Source organism: Salmo salar, chromosome ssa15 (genome assembly GCF_905237065.1).
Source record: "Salmo salar chromosome ssa15, Ssal_v3.1, whole genome shotgun sequence".
Classification (NCBI taxonomy): Eukaryota; Metazoa; Chordata; class Actinopteri; order Salmoniformes; family Salmonidae; genus Salmo; species Salmo salar.
The window spans coordinates 61,672,730-61,692,289 of record NC_059456.1 but is presented as its reverse complement, the minus strand read 5'-3'; the positions used below and the strand labels follow the sequence as shown (position 1 = coordinate 61,692,289).

The following is a 19,560-nucleotide window of genomic DNA, read 5'->3' as shown; positions in this document are numbered from 1 at the left end:
ATTTTTTATTTAACTAGGCAAGTTGGTTAAGAACACATTTTTATTTACAATGACGGCCTAACAATGAACTTAGCCTTAAAATGCTTTTGGGAAACCGGTCCCAGGACACATGGCTCACAGGGGTAAGGCACCAAGTTCCTGACATCTATTTACACTTGCAGTGTAAGTTTGAATACCCCCATTGCGCGCAAAACATTTTTTTGAAACGTGGACCAGTGGTGTAAAAAATACTTTCAAGTACTACTGAAGTAGTTTTTTGGGGTATCTGTACTTTACTATTTCGATTTTTGGCAACTTTTACTTTGCTACATTTCTAAAGAAAATAATGTACTTTTTACTCCATACATTTTCCCTGACACACACTTATCAAGAGAACATCCCTGGTCATCCCTACTGCTTCTGATCTGGCGGACTCACTAAACAAATGCTTAATTTGTGCCCCTGGCTATCCGCATAATAAAAAATAAAAAAACGTAAGTACGGAAATGTGCCTTACTGCCTTTTGAAATTTGTGTAACGTCAGTAGTCTAGTCAAGGAAACATGCAAAATATATTGGCACACTCCATTTAACAGGACCATTGCCAAATAAGGCGCGCTGTCACCTGCTTTTATAGTAAGCCTTCAGGTGGTACCACCCAGCACGTCTAGAAGGGAGTGTATTTCATACCGAACCTCTCCCTTGAGATGACTTTTAAGGCATTTAATTTAGATAAATGAATGTAAAGGACCCGTGGACACCCTGACATTAGTAGAGAAGAGTTCAATACAAGACGTTATACTGTACTCTACAGTACTTTCTGCATACTTTATATCTGGTTTTAGTCATTTAAGTTTACACTGAAAATGTTTTACCGTCCCGAAATTGTTTTCCCACCACACAATACAGTAAAGAAAGTAGAGTACAGGACAGTAAAGAAAGGTATAGAACAGTACTGTATAATGTATTGTACTGTACTGAACTCTACTCAACTACTGTCAGTGTCTGCGGGTCCTTTAAAGAATTACATTCATTTATATAAATTGTCTTATTCAGTTTTCAAAGGTCTTAAATGTGACTGAGAGCCTCCCAAGTTGCGCATCGGTCTAAGGCACTACATTGCAGTGCTTGAGGCATCATTACAGATCCGGGCTCGATCCCGGGCTGTGTTGCAGCCGGCCGCAGATATTTAAGAGTTTTTGGAAAACGTGGTCGCATAACAACTGAAGGAGATTTTACCGTAATTCTGTTACAAAACTTTCCATTTGGACAGTTCATCCAGTAAATGTGTTTTTGGGAATTTGTCTGTCTAAATTGTACAAAGAAGTCATTGTGCATAGAGTTTGTATGGCTTTGTTAAACTTTTTGAAATCAGTGTTTTTTGTTTGGCATACATTTCTTTTTTAAGTGAAAAATCAGAATCAAATTGTAATTCCGTCACACTGGAATCACTTTATCATTAAAACTGACTGGGCTAGTACCGTTCTCCCTGATAAAAGTTGTGACGATCACATCCTGCTGTCGTGACAATGCTTAGGTGGTCCATACACACGTGTGTGTGTGTGTGTGTGTGTGTGCGCACGCGCATGTGTAAATACGTGTGGTCGGTGTGTGTCATGCTGAGGCAATGGTAGTGCCAGCTGTACGGTGCCCCTTCCTCCCGTGAATACTGAATGACGTCAGGGAATGACTCATGTTTGTTGATGTGGAAGTGGGTAGGCTACACGCAGTAAGCAGGGTCAGGAGGACACAACATCGCTGACACCTTGCGCCTTAAACTTCCGACGTGGATTAAGTGCTATTTATTCATATTAGCGCCGTTCCCCTGTTCAAATTCAGTTGGCCTACTTTTTAGTTGCTCTGGATTTCTGCATGTTTGGTTTAGTGCATATTTACATTGAGATGATATCAGGAGTCAACTGTACTGGGTATTTCCAAATGTATACAATACTTTAATGAGGAGAATTTCTTATGTCTCTGTGTGTGTTGGGCATTTCCATGTAAAGTACCCATGAGCACCAACGTGAAGTTCATGGGAGCATGTCAAATGAAAGCGAGGAGTCTATATATTTTTTGTTGTTGAAATGAAAGCATATATACATTTTATTACCATTTGCCATCCTAACAATTAGGAATAAGCAAAGAGTTTGATTTCTGGTCAAACAGATGGAAAAGGGATTTTGGACATCTACCAGAAAAAGTATTTTAAAAGCTAAATATGTAAAAACACAATATTGAAGTGAAGACCCTAATATCAGCGCTTTTATATTTAGTTTGGTAGAAATTATTTGCCTTCTCTAAGTTTAAGAAACAGTGCCTTGTAATTCCGTTACCAAAAACCCACATACAGTGCATTCGTAAAGTATTCAAACCCCTTGAGTTTTTCCAAATGTTGTTACGTTACAGCCTTATTCCAAATGTATTAAATCCTCACACAATACCCCATAATGAGAAGACAAAAGAAGGTTTTTAGAAATATCACATTTACACAAGTATTCAGACCCTTTACTCAGTACTTTGTTGAAGCAGCGGTTATATCCTTGAGTTTTCTTAGGTTTGACGTTACAAGCTTGGCACACCTGTATTTGGGGAGTTTCTCCCATTCTTCTATGCAGATCCTCTCAAGCTCTGTCAGGTTGGATTGGGAGTGTCGCTGCACAGCTATTTTCAGGTTGTAGTCCTGTTGGAAGGTGATCCATTGCCCCAGTCTGAGGTCCTGAGCACTCTGGAGCAGGTTTTCATCAAGGATCTTTCTGTACTTTGCTTCGTTCTTCCAGACGTGACTCTTGGCATTCAGGCCAGAGAGTTCAATCTTGGTTTCCTCAGACCAGAGAATCTTGTTTCTCATGGTCTGATAGTCCTTTAGGTGCCTTTTGGCCAACTCCAAGCGGCTGTCATGTGCCTTTTACTGAGGAGTGGCTTCAGTCTGGCACTCTACCATAAAGGTCTGATTGGTGGAGTGCTACAGAGATGGTTGTCCTTCTGGAAGGTTCTCCCATGTCCACAGAGGACGATCGGGTTCTTGGTCACCTCCCTGCCCAAGACCCTTCTCCCCCGATTGCTCAGTTTGACCGGGAGGACAGCGCTAATTAATTTTTTATAAATTAGCAAACGTTTCTAGAAACCTGTTCGCTTTGTCATTATGGAGTATTGTGTGTAGATTGAGGACTTTTTATTTAATCCATTTTAGAATTAGGCTATAAATGTGGAAAAGGGCAAGTAGTCTGAATACTTTCCGAATGCACTGTTTGTTTTAAGATATTGATGAGGGACGATAATGGAAATTCACAGAAGTAAAAGTAAACGTACCAATTAGTTGTCTTGTTTTTACTGATATGAAGTTTATGAATTAAGTGACTAAATCTTGTAATTCCTTTACCAGAATTACTACAATTGAATTGACTCCAATGGGAAATCATAGTAGTCTCAAACTACTTTTGGGTCACCTGCTACTGTCGTTTCATGATCAACAACTCATGGTGTGGTTGTAGGAATGTACAAACCCTTAAGAGTTTCTGTTCCCCTGACCTGGATTACTTCGCAATCAAATGCTGACCCCATTATCTCCTGAGACAATTCACAGCTGTTTGTATCACGTCTGTGTACATTGCCCCACAATCCAACACCACGTGGCCCTCAAGGAATTACACGGGACTTGGAACAAATTGAAAACAGCATATCCCGAGGCTGTATTCGTTGTACTTTAACAAAGGACGTTTTAGGAAAATTCTCCCTAAATTCCACCAACACATCTCTTGCTTCACTCGTGAAAAAAAATAAGTTGAACCATTGTTTTTCTCTATACCGAGACAGGTACAAACCCCTCCTTTGCTATATGAGTAGTGCGTGACCCTACGGTGGCAACACATACATTCTAAGGGATTTCAATGGGTCTTTCTCCATTCTGTTTTATAGTGTTCAATTCAAATTCAACCAAAAATAATTTCTGCATTTCCTGCATTCATTCCAGATAATTGACACACTGCCACGTAGGGCTGCATGATATGGGCAAATAATCGAGGCCTTATTTTTATCCAAATGTTGCAATTGTGGTTTGACTTGCGATTTAGATCAAAACACTTGGGTGAACTGTTGGAATCATGGAAATATAATGTTTAATTAGAATATAAATAATAGTTGATACTTAAATGCCAGGGAGGAGCTATTGTGACAGGGTAGGGTGTTTCTTAGGGGACCCTGTAATCTTTGGCTACAATAAATGTTTCTTCATTTAGCCAACATATTCATGCTTCGCCTATTCCTCTTTTAGAAGATACTGTTGCATAAACATGCAGATTTAGGGCTACACCATCACTGGTATTAAGCTGTATAGCTAGCTAAGGTTGTTCTGACTCAGTACATTTATTAGCTAGCTTGCCAGCTAACTATCAATTTGCATAAGCAGCTAACAAGATTTAGCTAAACCTTGCTAAGAAAAAACAAACTAGATTTTTGCAGATGTAAGAGAAACAAACTAGTAGTGTAATTCTAGAACACTTGTGGAGTTATATTAAGAAGCAAAGTGGAAACAACATCGTTGTCATCAATGTTGTTGCATGTGCCCGATTGACCATGCAGACTGAACGCAAGTGTCTCGTGGTCAAGTAACAAAAAATGCGCTCCTTGATTGCCGGGTCGGGGCTAGGTCTGTGTGGAAAGCGGCATGGTGAGAGTGGAGAGGGATGACTCAAGTAGCGGTGTAAACTACAAAAATTTACGTTACATACGGCCTATAACATTTAACAAACCAAACATTTAAATACTGTTATTGAAGGTAAAGTAAAAACCCAAACCGGTTCGTGCATCAATACTGGTGTATATAGTAAAATAAGGTATACCGCCCAGCCCTAGACAACACCTTCATTCTCCATCTCCTCCCAGCCTAGAGGCAGAAATTCAAACTGGAAGCACACGTGGTAAGGTCTGTTCAACGCTGGAAACTGGAAACACTGACTGAAAACACTGCCGAGTACAAACAGACCACCGCAAGACAGAGACAAAAATACCTTACAAGTGGAATCGCAATTCAACGGCCCAGATACGAGACCCATGTGGCAGGGACTTCAGACAATCATGGATTACAAAGGGAAAACCAACCAAGCTAAACACCTTTTGTGCCAGCTTTGAGGAAAACAACACAGCGCCACTGACATGGGCCTCCGCTGCTCACAAGGACTGCGGGCTCCCGATCTCTGTAGCCTATGTGAGTAGGACCTTCTAGTGTGTTAACCCCCTCAAGCCTGCCGGCCCGTATGGCATCCCAAGCCGCGTTTTCAGAACATGCGCAGACGGTATGGCTGGAGTGTTTACAGACCTTTTCAACCTCTCACTATCCCAGTCTGTCAACCCCACTTGCTTCAAGATGGCCACAATTGGTCCTGTACCCAAGCAAGCTAACTGAACTAAATGACTCGCCCCATAGCATTCAGGCTGTATCACAACCAGCCGTGATTGGGAGTCCTATAGGGTGGCGCACAATTAGCCCAGCGTCGTACGGGTTTGGCCGGTGTAGGCCATCATTGTAAATAAGAATTTGTTCTTAACTGACTTGCATAGTTAAATAAAAATAGCGCTCACTTCTGTCATCCATGAAGTGCTTTGAAAGTCAAGGATCATATCACCTCCACCATACCCCCTCAACATATCCACTGATGACGCAATCACGTCTTGTCTTTCCTGAACAAGAGGAAAACCTATGAGAATGCTGTAAATTGACTACAGTTCAGCTTTTAACACGATAGTGCCCTTCAAGCTTGTCTGAACTTCTCCATGTGCAACTGGATCCCTCCAGTACTTCCTTCTCACCTATGACTACAGGGAGGAGGTTAGAGCCCTGGTGGAGTGATGCCAGGAAAATAACCGCTCCCTCGAGGTCAACAAAACCAAGGAGCTTATCGTGCTATACAGGAGACGAAAGAGGGAGCACACCCCCTTCCTCATCGACGCCACACCGGCACAGTCGTGAAGAAGTTGCAACAGTGCCTCTACAGCCTCAGGCAGCTGAGGAAATTCAGCATGGCCCCTAAAGGAGCCAGCATGCTTCAGTTCAGCTGGCGCTTAGCCGAACTCTGCTAGCTGAACTGAATGAGGCAGTTAGCAAAGACCTTCGCTTGAGAAAGATGGCCACAATTGTTCCTGGCCAAGAAGATCATTAAGGCCCTCAGTCACCTGAGCCATGGACTGTTCACTCGGCTACCGTCTGACAGTACAGGTGCATCAGAGCTAAGAGAGACTAAAAAACAGCCTCTATTTTCAGGTCATCAGACTGTTGCACAATCACACAACACACACACACACACACACACACACACACACATACGCTATCACACACACGCATACCTCATACTCACAAACACATGCACATATACATATATACACACACACACACACACACACTCAGCCAATGCTGCTGTCACATGCTATAGAGACATTGAACCACTGGACACTTCGTTACACAATGTGTATTTAAATACTGTATCCCCGACATCTCATTCTAATATTTCTACTACTGTAAATTGTATTTTAGTTACTTTTTATACCTCACATATTTATTTATTTGATTTATATACTGGATTCTTGACATAGCTCACTCTAATATACACTGAGTTTACAAAACATTAGGAACACCTTCCTAATATTGCGTTGCACCCCCTTTTGCCCTCAGAACAGCCTCAATTTGTCAGGGCACGGACTCTACAAGGTGTCTATGTGTTCCAAAGGGATACTGTCCCATGTTGACTGCAATGCTCAGTTGTGTTAAGTTGGATGTCCTTTGGGTGGTGGACCATTCTTGATACAAACTGTTTTGAGTCTGAAAACCCCAGCAGTGCTGCAGTTTTTGACACTCAAACCATTGCTTCTGGCACCTACTACCATACCACGTTCAAAGGCACTTAAATATTTTGTCTTGTCCATTCACCCTCTGAATGGCACAATGCATGTCTAAATTGTCTCAAGGCTTAAGAAGCCTTCTTTAACCTCGCTCCCGCTCTCTGACACCTACCCTCTTTCCATTTATTGTAACAAGCATCCTCACCACATGAGCACCGAGTAACACCGCACACCCATGGACATTGAAAAGTAGTTGCAATTTGGAGATGACATAATACAGAAGCATGTCTGTTATACAAAATAAATTCATATAATGCACACCGCCAACTCAAACAGCTGTGTGCAGCCTACTGTAGCTGCTGGTAAAAGTAATTTAAAGCCTATAGGCTACTTTATCATTCAGGATGTAACTTTCCAGTGCTACTATTTTTGCCAAGTAATGTTGCTTTTAGAACCTCTTAAGGATCCAACCTGTTTTTTTTTCTCCAATTTTCGCCTAAAATGACATACCCAAATCTAACTGCCTGTAGCTCAGGACCTGAAGCAAGGATATGCATATTCTTGGTACCATTTGAATGGAAACACTGACATTTGTGGAATTGTGAAATAAATGTTGGAGAATATAACACATTAGATCTGGTAAAAGATAATACAAAGTATAAATTTTTTGTACCATCGTCTTTGAAATGCAAGAGAAACGCCATAATGCATTATTCCAGCCCAGGCGCAATTTAGATTTTGGCTGCTAGATGGCAGCAGTGTATGTGCAAAGTTTTAGAATGATCCAATGCATATCTGTTCAAAATGTTGTATCAGACTGCCCAAATGTGCCTAATTGGTTTAATAATACATTTTCAAGTTCATTACTGTGCACTCTCCTCAAACAATCGCATGGTATTCTTTCACTGTAATAGCTACTGTAAATTGGATAGTGCAATTATTGTTAAAGTTGTCTGTCCTGAAAAATGTTCATGTTACTTACAACCTCATCCTAATCACATATTAGCCTATGTTAGCTTAACCACCCCATGGGGGGACACCGATCCTATAGAGGTTAAAACTAAATCAGACAACCCCATAGTACACGTGTCAAACTCATTCCCTTGTACTTGATTGAAGGTCACTAATTAGTAAAGAACTCTCCTCACCTGTTTGTCTAGGGGTTCATTGAAAGGGGAAAAAACAGCGGACACTAGGCCCTCCATGGAATGAGTTTAACACCCCTGCCATAGTAGAATAGTTGACCTATTTACCTAGTCGGCTTGATGTGTGTTCTATGTGAGAGAAATACGGTGCTTTCAGACCCCTTGACTTTTTCCACATTTTGTTACGTTACAGCCCTATTCTAAAATGGATTAAAGTATTTTTTTCCCCCCTCATCAATCTACACATAACACCCCAAAATGAAAAAAAGAAACAGGTTTTTAGGAAAAAAAGTTCAAATTCATAAAAAATAACATACCTTATTTACTTAAGTATTCAGACCCTATGAGACTCAAAATTGAGCTCCGGTGCATCCTGTTTCTATTGATCATCTTTGATGTTTCTATAACTTGATTGGAGTTCACCTGTGGTAAATTCAATTGATTGGACATGATTTGGAAAGACACACAGCGGTCTATATAAAGGTCCCACAGTGCGCCTTTTACTGAGGAGTGGCCAGACCGAAGCCGCTCCTCAGTAAAAGGCACAGGACTGCCCGCTTGGAGTTTGACAAAAGGTACGTAAAGGACTCTCGGAGCATGAGAAACACGATTCTCTGAAAGAAATATTGAACTCTTTGGCCTGAATGCCAAGCTTCACGTCTGGAGGAAACCTGGCACCATCCCTACGGTGAAGCATGGTGGTGGCAGCATCATGCCGTGGGCATGTTTTTCATTGCCAGGGACTGTGAGACTAGTCAGGATCGAGGGAAAGACGAACGGATTAAAGTACAGAGATCCTTGATGAAAAACCTGCTCAGAACAACGACCCTAAGCACACAGCCAAGACAACACAGGAGTGGCTGTGGGACAAGTCTCTGAATGTTCTAGAGTGGCCCAGCCAGATCCTGCAATTGAATCCTGTCGAATATCTCTGGAGGGACCTGAAAATGGCGGAGTAGCGACGCTCCCCATCCAACCTGACAGGGCTTGAGAGGATCTGCAGAGAAGATCCCCAAGGCTTGTAGCGTGCCAAGCTTGTAGCGTCATATCCAAGAAGACACTAGGCTGTAACTGGCTGCTTCATTAAATAGTACCCGCAAAAAAAACGTCTCAACTGTGAAGAGGTGACTCTGGGATGCTGGCCTTCTAGGCAGAGTTGCAATGAAAAAGCCATATCTCAGACTGGCCAATAAAATACAAGATTTAGATGGGCAAAAGAAAACAGACACTGGAGAGATGAACTCTGCCAAGAAGGCCAGCATCCCGGAGTCACCTCTTCACTGTTGATGTTGAGACTGGTCTTTTGCGGGTACTATTTAATGAAGCTGCCAGTTGAGGACTTGTGAGGCGTCTGTTTCTCAAACTAGACACTCTAATGTACCTGTCCTCTTGCTCAGTTGTGCACCGGGGCCTCCCACTCCTGTTTCTATTCTGTTTAGAGCCAGTTTGCGGTGTTCTGTGAAGGGAGTAGTACACAGCGTTGTACGAGAAGTTCAGTTTCTTGGCAATTTCTCGCATGGAATAGCCTTCATTTCTCAGAACAAAAACAGACTGACGAGTTCAGAAGAAAGGTCTTTGTTTCTGGCCATTTTGAGCCTATAATCAAACCCACAAGTGCTGACGCTAGTCTACTAGTCTAGCTAGTCTAAAGAAGGCCAGTTTTATTGCTTATTTAATCAGAACAACAGTTTTCAGCTGTGCTAACATAATTGCAAAAGGGTTTTCTAATGATCAATTAGCCTTTTAAAATTATAAACTTGGATTAGCTAACACAACGTGCCATTGGAACACAGGAGTGATGGTTTCTGATAATGGGCCGCTGTATGTAGATATTCCATAAAAAAAATCTATTTTCCAACTACAATAGTCATTTACAACAATATCAATGTCTACACTGGAATTCTGATAAATGTTATGTTATTTTAATGGACAACAAAATGGCTTTGCTTTTTCAAAAAACAAGGACATTTCTAAGTGACCCCAAATTTTTTGGAACGGTAGTGTATGTGTATATTATATAATATGTGTATATTATATAAACTAATTCTTGAATCCAAATAACTTCAGATCTTCATTGTAAAGGGTTTAAACACTGTTTCCCATGCTTGTTCAATGAACCATAAACAATTAATGAACATGCACCTGTGGAACGGTCGTTAAGACACCAACAGCTTACAGACGGTAGGCAATTAAGGTCACAGTTATGAAAACTAAGGACACTAAAGAGGCCTTTCTACTGACTCTGAAAAAACACCAAAATGAAGATACCCATGGTCACTGCTCATCTGTGTGAACGTGCCTTAGGCATGCTGCAAGGAGGCATGAGGACTGCAGATGTGGCCAGGGCAGTAAATTGCAATGTCCATACTGTGAGACGCCTAAGACACCGCTACAGGGAGACAGGACGGACAGCTGATCGTCCTCGCAGTGGCAGACTACGTGTAACAACACCTGCACAGTATCGGTACATCCGAACATCACACCTGCGGGACAGGTACTGGATGGCAACAACAACTGCCTGAGTTACACCAGGAATGCACAATCCCTCCTTCAGTGATCAGACTGTCCGCAATAGGCTGAGAGAGGCTGGACTGAGGGCTTGTAGGCCTGTTGTAAGGCAGGTCCTCACCAGACATCACCGGCAACAACGTCGCCTATGGGTACAAACCCACCATCGCTGGACCAGACAGGACTGGCAAAAAGTGCTTTTGTCTGACGAGTCGCGGTTTTGTCTCACCAGGGGTGTTGGTCTTATTCGCGTTTATCGTTGAGGGAATGAGCATTACACCGAGGCCTGTACTCTGGAGCGGGATGGAGGTGGAGGGTCCGTCATGGTCTGGGGCGGTGTGTCACAGCATCATCGGACTGAGCTCGTTGTCATTGCATGCAATCTCAACACTGCGTTACAGGGAAGACATCCTCATCCCTCACGTCGTACCCTTCCTCCAGGCTCATCCTGACATGACTCTCCAGCATGACAATGCCACCAGCCATACTGCTCGTTCTGTGCGTGATTTTCTGCAAGACAGGAATGTCAGTGTTCTGCCATGACCAGCGAAGAGCCCGGATCTCAATCCCATTGAGCACATCTGGGACCTGTTGGATCGGAGGGTGAGAGCTAGGGCCATTCCCCCCAGAAATGTCCGGGAACTTGCAGGTGCCTTGGTGGAAGAGTGGGGTAACATCAAGAACTGGCAAATCTGGTGCAGTCCATGAGGAGGAAATGCACTGCAGTACTTAATGCAGCTGGTGGCCACACCAGATACTGACTGTTACTTTTACCCCCCCTTTATTCAGAGACACATTATTCCATTTCTGTTAGTCACATGTCTGTGGAACTTGTTCAGTTTGCCTGTTGAATCTTATTTTCATATAAATATTTACACATGATTAGTTTGCTGAAAATAAACGCAGTTGACAGTGAGAGGACGTTTCTTTTTTTGCTGAGTTTATTATTTGTACGTTTTCCTGAGTCTAACCTTTCCATAGAGGGGTGATATATAGCCTAAACTGTTCGGATGCTACAGACAGAAGTGGGCAGATTGGCGGTACCGACTTCAGACGAATCCCTTGACACTTGTGGGTGTCGTAGAGCAGAACTGAGAACACCATCACGTTCATGAGTCATCTTTCCAGAGTGGATCTTGGGCCAAACCGTTCCATCCCTACAGATTTTTGGGATGTCTCATGTTCTCACAAACACCGCTGTAGCTCGGCCACCTTCCACTCCTGATGCGGAAGGCCACCATTGGCGGATGCGGTGGATTGATTGTCAATGTGTGTTTGCTTACTAGCCACACTTCAGGTTGACCAAGGGTTAAGCCTTTACCTTTTCAACCAGCTTGGTCTTTTGTGTGGTATTGTTCTTGAACTCCCAAATTGGTGAGTAATGTCATTAGGTTCCATTAGGCTTGTTCCATCTGGGAAGGAGGGAAATTGTATTATGATGTGTCTGAGGCTGCCGTAATCAGATCTGAATGTCAAAATCAGGGAAGTGACTACCTCTGGATGGCTTTTGCTCTGTCGTGGTTTGAGGCCTCTGAACTTGGCGTGAACTGAGGAAGGAAAATCTTCTGCATTGTTTTTGTAATTCAGAAACAATGACAAATTAGACACTGCATCTTTGAGACCCCTGGCCTGATGTACTATCAGTAGCGGAGAAAGTAGGCTGCACTAGACACTGGTTGGTGAGAAATCTAGACGTAACCTTTTGAAAGACATGTTAGTCAGCAGCTCGCTCTGTGTGGTTTGCCTCATTAGCCTAAAAATCACTCATGCTGGTAATTGTCTCTCACCCTTCCATCATATTTCTTTCACTTTTATTTAAACCTGTTACCACTGATATCAGAGATAATCTTCTTGAACTGCACTTTTGGTTAAGGGCTTGTAAGTGAGCATTTCACGGGTTGTATTCGGGGCATGTGACAAAGTTTGATTTGATTTTAATGGTGGTGAGAGGAGGAAAGGAAGCCATGAAGATCCGATTTACCCTCCGATTCCCTCGTTTCTCTTCTCATCTACTCCGCCCCCTCTTCAGATGCTGCAGGATTGTGCGAAGGCTCGTCGGGAGGTAGAGCTCCACTGGAGGGCGTCGCCATGCTCTCACATCGTACGCATCATGGACGTCTACGAAAACCTCTACCAAAGCAGGAAGTGCCTGCTCATCGTCATGGAGTGGTGGGTGACTGACACACACACACACACACACACACACACATTTAGCCTATGTTATTCAATGTTTTCTCTCTCCATTTTAGTATGGATGGAGGTGAGCTATTCAGCCATATTCAAGACCGAGGGAACCAGGCATTCACAGAAAGAGGTAATGAGTAGGGCTGTTATGGGGACCGTATTACCGCCACACCGGCGGTAACGAGTCATGACAGTCAAATTCCATGTGACCGTTTAGTCACGGTAGTTAGGCTTCTCCAAGCTCTGATGCTGCTGATGGTCATTAGTAGCCTACCAAACTTGCTAACTGCCTGGTACTCAGCACTCTGTTGTCCCTCTATTCACTCTGACATCAATGCAAATGTAATCTAAAATCTAATCAAACACTTCATGAGCTCATGTTGTGCAACATTTCTATAACTATGCAATTGCGGTAGAAAACAATGATGACCTCTATTAAAAAGAGGATCCCATCAGCTTTCTATAGACTATACCTACTATATTTATTTCTTAACTTTCCAAATATTAAGCACATTGCTTCTCTTTACTAGAGGAGTATAGCCTACCTGGCTGGCATGAAAATGAACCACGGGAAAAGAGTCCTCCATTTGCTATTTAAGCGCATAGGTGACATCAGAGTTGGGAAGTAACGGATTTCATGTAATCTGTTACATGTAAGAGATTACGAAAAACCGGTAACTAATCCTTTACCAGCTGAAATATTGTCATCAGATTACAGATACTTTTGAAAAACTAGAGAATTACATCGAGGATTACTTTTAAATTCAGAAAGGATGTTTGCGTTAAGAAAATATTTCACACTTCTCTAATAAGGATTGAAAAAAGGCGCAAGTTTTTAAGTTTGTTCCACCTGAGTGAGTCTGACCACAAGTCAGAGACCACTGTGATGACATGCCAAATGTGTAGGCTACAGTCCAAGCTATGTCTTTCAATGCTGCGACTGCTGTCGGCATCCAAAGATTATCCAACTTGAATAATAGCTTGGAGATAAGGATGACAGCAGTGGTGTAGTCTATGGGGATACGGATATCACTTATTATTCATATCTACATAGCGCATTGATGTGAATCCTGCTGCTGCTGTCATTTAGCTATTTGGGCCTTACGGATTGTGGTTGTTGTGGATGGCTGTTCACAAATTTCAATGTGTATTTGAACTCAATAATTGTTGAATTCAAGAACTTTAAGCTGCCTATCAATCATTGTTTTTGAAACCAGTGGAAAATCTGCTCTTGCAACAGCAGATCCCAGCCTATGGAATAAAAGTGGGGCTTTTATTGCTCAATCTAATTCATGCTGATAAGGATTTTTTTTATCAATAGGCCTAATTTGCAGACTTTTGATAGACTTAAAGGGACAATCTGTAGTTGCTGCATCCATTTTTGGACTTAATTCAATTATCTTTACATAAATTATATATTTATTATTATTATATGTAGTAGAAAGCGATGGGTTAGAAGAAGCCTACATAACCAACCCATAAAGTAAAATGTAACATCCATATATGGCCAAGTATGTAAACTTTAACAGTGATTTATCCTGCAATAGATGTCATTCAATTGGTAACGTACATTTTTGTCTTCTAATGCCTCTTAAGGGGAAAGTAATCAGATTACATTCAGTTACTTTTAGATTACTGAGTTTGGGTAATCCAAAAGTGACGTTAATGATTACAATTTTGGACAGGTAACTAGTAACTGTAACGGATTACATATAGAAAGTAACCTACCCAATCCTGGATTACATATTTTTTTCCGCTGCTCTGTTTCGAGACAGGTGCATGATAATGGTCCATTCTAAATCAAAACACATTTCACATGTATATTATTTAGGATATGGAATGACGAACTTAAATCAAGAATAGTGTGATGGGTGACAATATTAGCCTATCACTTGTGAATGATGCCTAGCTGTTGCGCATGCTTTTTTTGTGACTTTCCAAATCATAGTCGCACACCTCATGTAGCCTAGCCCATAGGCCTATATGTTCTGGTAAGGTTTGTATAACAACTAAAGTGGGCAAATAACTTCTTTAAATGAAACACATTAATCTGCTTTACATCGGGTGTAGAGCCTAACTGACATGCATACACAGTGTGTGAATTTCAAGTTTGGGGAAGATAATTTTCACCATAAAAATGCACCTTTTTATAATAAAAGCATTACATGCACTTTTGAGAATGGTGTTTTGCTGCTAATGGAACATTCGCTCATATAGCCTAATAGTTGATCAACATTTTAAGCTAAACAATCTCATCTGTTAGGTTCATTTCATAAATGTGGACAGTTCTTCCAATTTCTTCAATATGCACCTCGGAATTGGATAAGTAGGCGTGCAGTTGCGTCCCCGATGTGTCTATCTTCACTTGTAGCCTGTGAGAAAGACTCGATCACATGACGTAGAGCCATGTGAGTGAGAGGTGCTTCGGCACTCAGCCGGGAGAAGGGAATAATAATTATTATATTCAGCACAAGGGCCACTGGCCGCAAGACGCATGGATTTTTTTAGGGGGCATTACAAAGGAGATGCAGCTGGGAAATTTGAGGCATTATCAAGTGCTTGTCATATTGTGAATGAGAGACAGATGAAGTGTGTACAGCCTTCGCAAAAAAACAGCAGACCTCATGCCTTTCATGTGACATTTTTCAAATCATCATTAGTCGCATCCTGCAGCCTTAGAATGTATTAAAAATCAAAACATACAGTTGAAGTCGGAAGTTTACATACACTTAGGTTGGAGTCATTAACTTGTTTTTCAACCACTCCACAAATTTCTTGTTAAACTATAGTTTTGGCAAGTCGATTAGGACATCTACTTTGTGCATGACATAAGTAATTTTTCCAGAAATTGTTTACAGACAGATTATTCCACCTATAATTCACCATATCACAATACCAGAAGTTTACGTAGACTAAGTTGACTGTGCCTTTAAACAGCGTGGAAAATTCCAGAAAATGATGTCATGGCTTTAGAAGCTTCTGATAGGCTAATTGACATCATTTGAGTCAATTGGAAGTGTACCTGTGGATGTATTTCAAGGCCTACCTTCAAACTCAGTGCCTCTTGCTTGACAAGGGAAAATCAAATGAAATCAGCCAAGACCTCAGAAAAAAATTGTAGACCTCCAAGTCTGGTTCAGCCTTGGGAGCAATTTCCAAATGCCTGAAGGTAACACGTTCATCTGTACAAACAATAGTACACAAGTATAAACACCATGGGACCACGCAGCCGTCATACTGCTCAGGAAGGAGACACGTTCTATCTCCTAGAGATGAACGTACTTTGGTGCTAAAAGTGCAAATCAATCCCAGAACAACAGCAAAGGACCTTGTGAAGATGCTGGAGGAAACGGGTACAAAAGTATCTATATCCACAGTAAAACGAGTCCTATATCGACATAACCTGAAAGGCAGCTCAGCAAGGAAGAAGCCACTGCTCAAAAACCGCCATGAAAAAGCCAGACTATGGTTTGCAACCGCACATGGAAACAAAGATCGTACTTTTTGGAGTAATGTCCTCTGGTCTGATGAAACAAAAATAGAACTGTTTGGCCATAACGACCATCGTTAAGTTTGGAGGAAAAAGGGGGACGCTTGCAAGCCGAAGAACACCATTCCAACCATGAAGCACGGGGGTGGCAGCATCATGTTGTGGGGGTGCTTTGTTGCAGGAGGGACTGGTGCACTTCACAAAATAGATGGCATCATGAGGCAGGAAAATTGTGGATATATTGAAGCAACATCTCATCTTCCTGACTGATGTCGCAAAGGGGTCTTCCAAATGGACAATGACCCCAAGCATACTTCCAATGTTGTGGCAAAATAGCTTAAGGACAACAAGGTCAAGGTATTGGAGTGGCCATTACAAAGCCCTGACCTCAATCCTATAGAAAATGTGTGGGCAGAACTGAAAAAGCATGTGCGAGCAAGGAGGCCTACAAACCTGACTCAGTTACACCAGCTCTGTCAGGGTGAATGGGTCAAAATTCACCCAACTTATTGTGGGAAGCTTGTGGAAGGCTACCCGAAACGTTTGACCCAAGTTAAACAATTTTAAAGGCAATGCTACCAAATACTAATTGTGTATGTAAACTTCTGACCTACTGGGAATGTGATGAAAGAAATAAAGCTGAAATAATTTATTCTGACATTTCATATTCTTAAAATAAAGTGGTGATCCTAACTGACCTAAGACAGGGAATTTTTACTAGGATTAAATGTCAGGAATTGTGAAACTGAGTTTGAACGTATTTGGCTAAGGTGTATGTAAACTTCTGACTTCAACTGTAGCCCAACATTTGTATCACAACTAAAATTACGTAAATAACTCTACATGAAGAATATAGGAGTACCTCTTTCTTTGTTAACCACTCAACACAGAATAGCTGCATGAGTGCACTCCCTCATTGTATTCATCTATGTTCAATTGTATTCGTCATGCTATAAAATGCCATTGAATTCAAGGCAAATGTTGTCTGCTAAATGAACTAGTTTTGCCCACAGCCATATGGCATAGGCAGATCAGGGCCTAACATAAGGACAACTCAGAGTATGCTTTTCTGTTAATCTGAAATAGACCATTTTTCTTATGTTTCTTTAGACCTGTCTAAAATAAATAATGGATTTATTGTGAAGCTGTAGGCTATATTACATGGCTTTATTAGACTTTTTAAAATGTAGATGTTCCAAAGGTCTGGATCAGTGGCTTGTAGGCTATGCATCGAAGCCAGTAGATGCTAAATGTGTATGTTAATTAACGGTCAGTTACCGTGAGACCGGCAGTTATTTGCTTGACAATCACCGGCTGCCAACATTAACATCTCGTGAACGCAACCGCATTGCCAGATTTAAAAATAACTTTACTGGGAAATCACACTGCCCTAGTAATGAAAAATAATTTCTCTAATTTCTGACCATTTTGAATAATGTATTCCTTCTAGAGGTCGACCGATTACTTAGGGCCGATTTTCAAGTTTTCATAATAATCGGTAATCTGCCTTTTTGGACGCTGATTAAATTGCAATCCACGGAGACTGCGTGGCAGGTTGACCACCTGTTTCGCGAGTGCAGCGTCAAAAGGACCTTGTGGCTACCAGGAGACAAGGTAAGTTGCTAGTTAGCATTAAACTTAACTATATAAAAAAAACAATCAATCTTCACATAATCACTAGTTAACTTCTATGGGCTTGGTGGGATGCAAGCGTCCCACCCCTGGTACACCCTATAAACAGCAGGTGAAATATCAAGAGCGCCAAATTTGAAAACAATTAAATGTCAATTCAAATTTCTCAAACATACAACAATCTTACACCCTTTGAAAGATAAACATCTCCTTAATCTAACCACGTTGTCCGATTTCAAAAAGGCTTTACGGCGAAAGCATAAAGTTAGATTATGTTAGGACAGTACATTCAAAATAGCTGTGTGTAATGTTTTGTCAATGCAAAGACGGGCGTCACCAAAAGCAGAAAACCAGCTAAAATTATGCACTAACCTTTGACAATCTTCATCAGATGACACTCCTAGGACATTATGTTAGAACAAAAAATGCATGTATTGTCTATGAAGTTCATATTTATATCCAAAAACAGAATTTTACAATGGCGTTGATGTTGAGAAAATAATTTTCCCTCCAATACCGCCAGTCAATCAGCACAACAAATTAAATAATTACTATTCGAAACCATTGGTAAAATATTATATTGTCATTCAAAGAATTATACATTAACATCTCGTGAACGCAACCGCATTGCCAGATTTAAAAATAACTTTACTGGGAAATCACACTTTGCAATAAACGAGGTCCTGTTCTCAGAAAAATAGGCTTGGCGATACAGACTAGGCGCCATGTTGGAGAGATCTAAAATCAAAAATACTATGTAAATATTCCCTTACCTTTGATTATCTTCATCAGAAGGCACTTCCAGGGCTCCCAGGTCCATAACAAATGTAGTTTTGTTCGAAAAAGCTCATAATTTATGTCCAAAAAGCTCCGTGTTGTTAGCGCGTCCTGTAGGCTACTCAAAAACATGAACGTCGCCCGCCGGACTTGTCTTCACCAAAGAGGGAGAAAAAAAATATTTACGTTCGTTCAAACATGTCAAACGTTGTATAGCATAAATCATTAGGACCTTTTTCAATCAGAACTTCAATAATATTCAAGGCGGACGATTGCATTCTCTTTTAAAACGTATTGGAACGAGAGTACCCAAACATGCACTCGCGCGCCAGAGTAGTATTGGCCATCCGCTTATGACCAACGTTCCAAGTCTCTTGTTCGGTCAGTTTTCACAGTAGAAGACTCAAACCACTTTGTAAAGACTGGTGACATCTAGTGGATGGTGTAGGAAGTGCTCAATGATTAATAAGTCCCTGTGTTTCAATGGCATAGGCTTAAAAGTAATTCAACACATCAGGTATCCACTTCCTGTCAGAATTTGTCTCAGGGTTTTGACTGCCAAATGAGTTATGTTATACTTACAGACACCATTCAAACAGTTTTAGAAAATTCAGAGTTTTCTATCCAAATCTGTTAATAATATTCATATCTCAGCTTCTGAGTTGGTGTAGGAGGAAGTTAAAAATGGGCACATATTTTTTTCAAAATTCTCAATACTGCCCCCTAGCCCCAACAGGTTAACTACACCTGGTTGATGTTATTACTAGGTTAACTAGCTTGTCCTGCGTTGCATATAATCACTGTGGTGCCTGTTAATTTATCATCGAATCACAGCCTACTTCAACTTCGCCAAACGGATGCGGATTTCACAAAAGAGCATCCGCGAAAAAAGCACAATCGTTGCACTAATGTACCTAACCATCAACATCAATACCTTTTCTTAAAATCAATACACATAAATATATTTTAAACCTGCATATTTAGTTAACCTCTATGGGCTAGGTGGGACGCTAGC

At 41.3% G+C, this 19,560-nt stretch overlaps 1 protein-coding gene across 1 annotated transcript in view; it reads left to right on the top strand.

Moving 5' to 3' along the window:
• Window positions 1-19,560, top strand: part of LOC106571864 (MAP kinase-activated protein kinase 2) — a 40,855-nt gene that overhangs the window by 8,077 nt on the left and 13,218 nt on the right. The window contains exons 2-3 of the mRNA XM_014145367.2: window positions 12,492-12,631; window positions 12,712-12,776. Of these exons, the coding sequence (XP_014000842.1) occupies window positions 12,492-12,631; window positions 12,712-12,776 (205 nt within the window). The remainder of the gene's footprint in view (window positions 1-12,491; window positions 12,632-12,711; window positions 12,777-19,560) is intronic.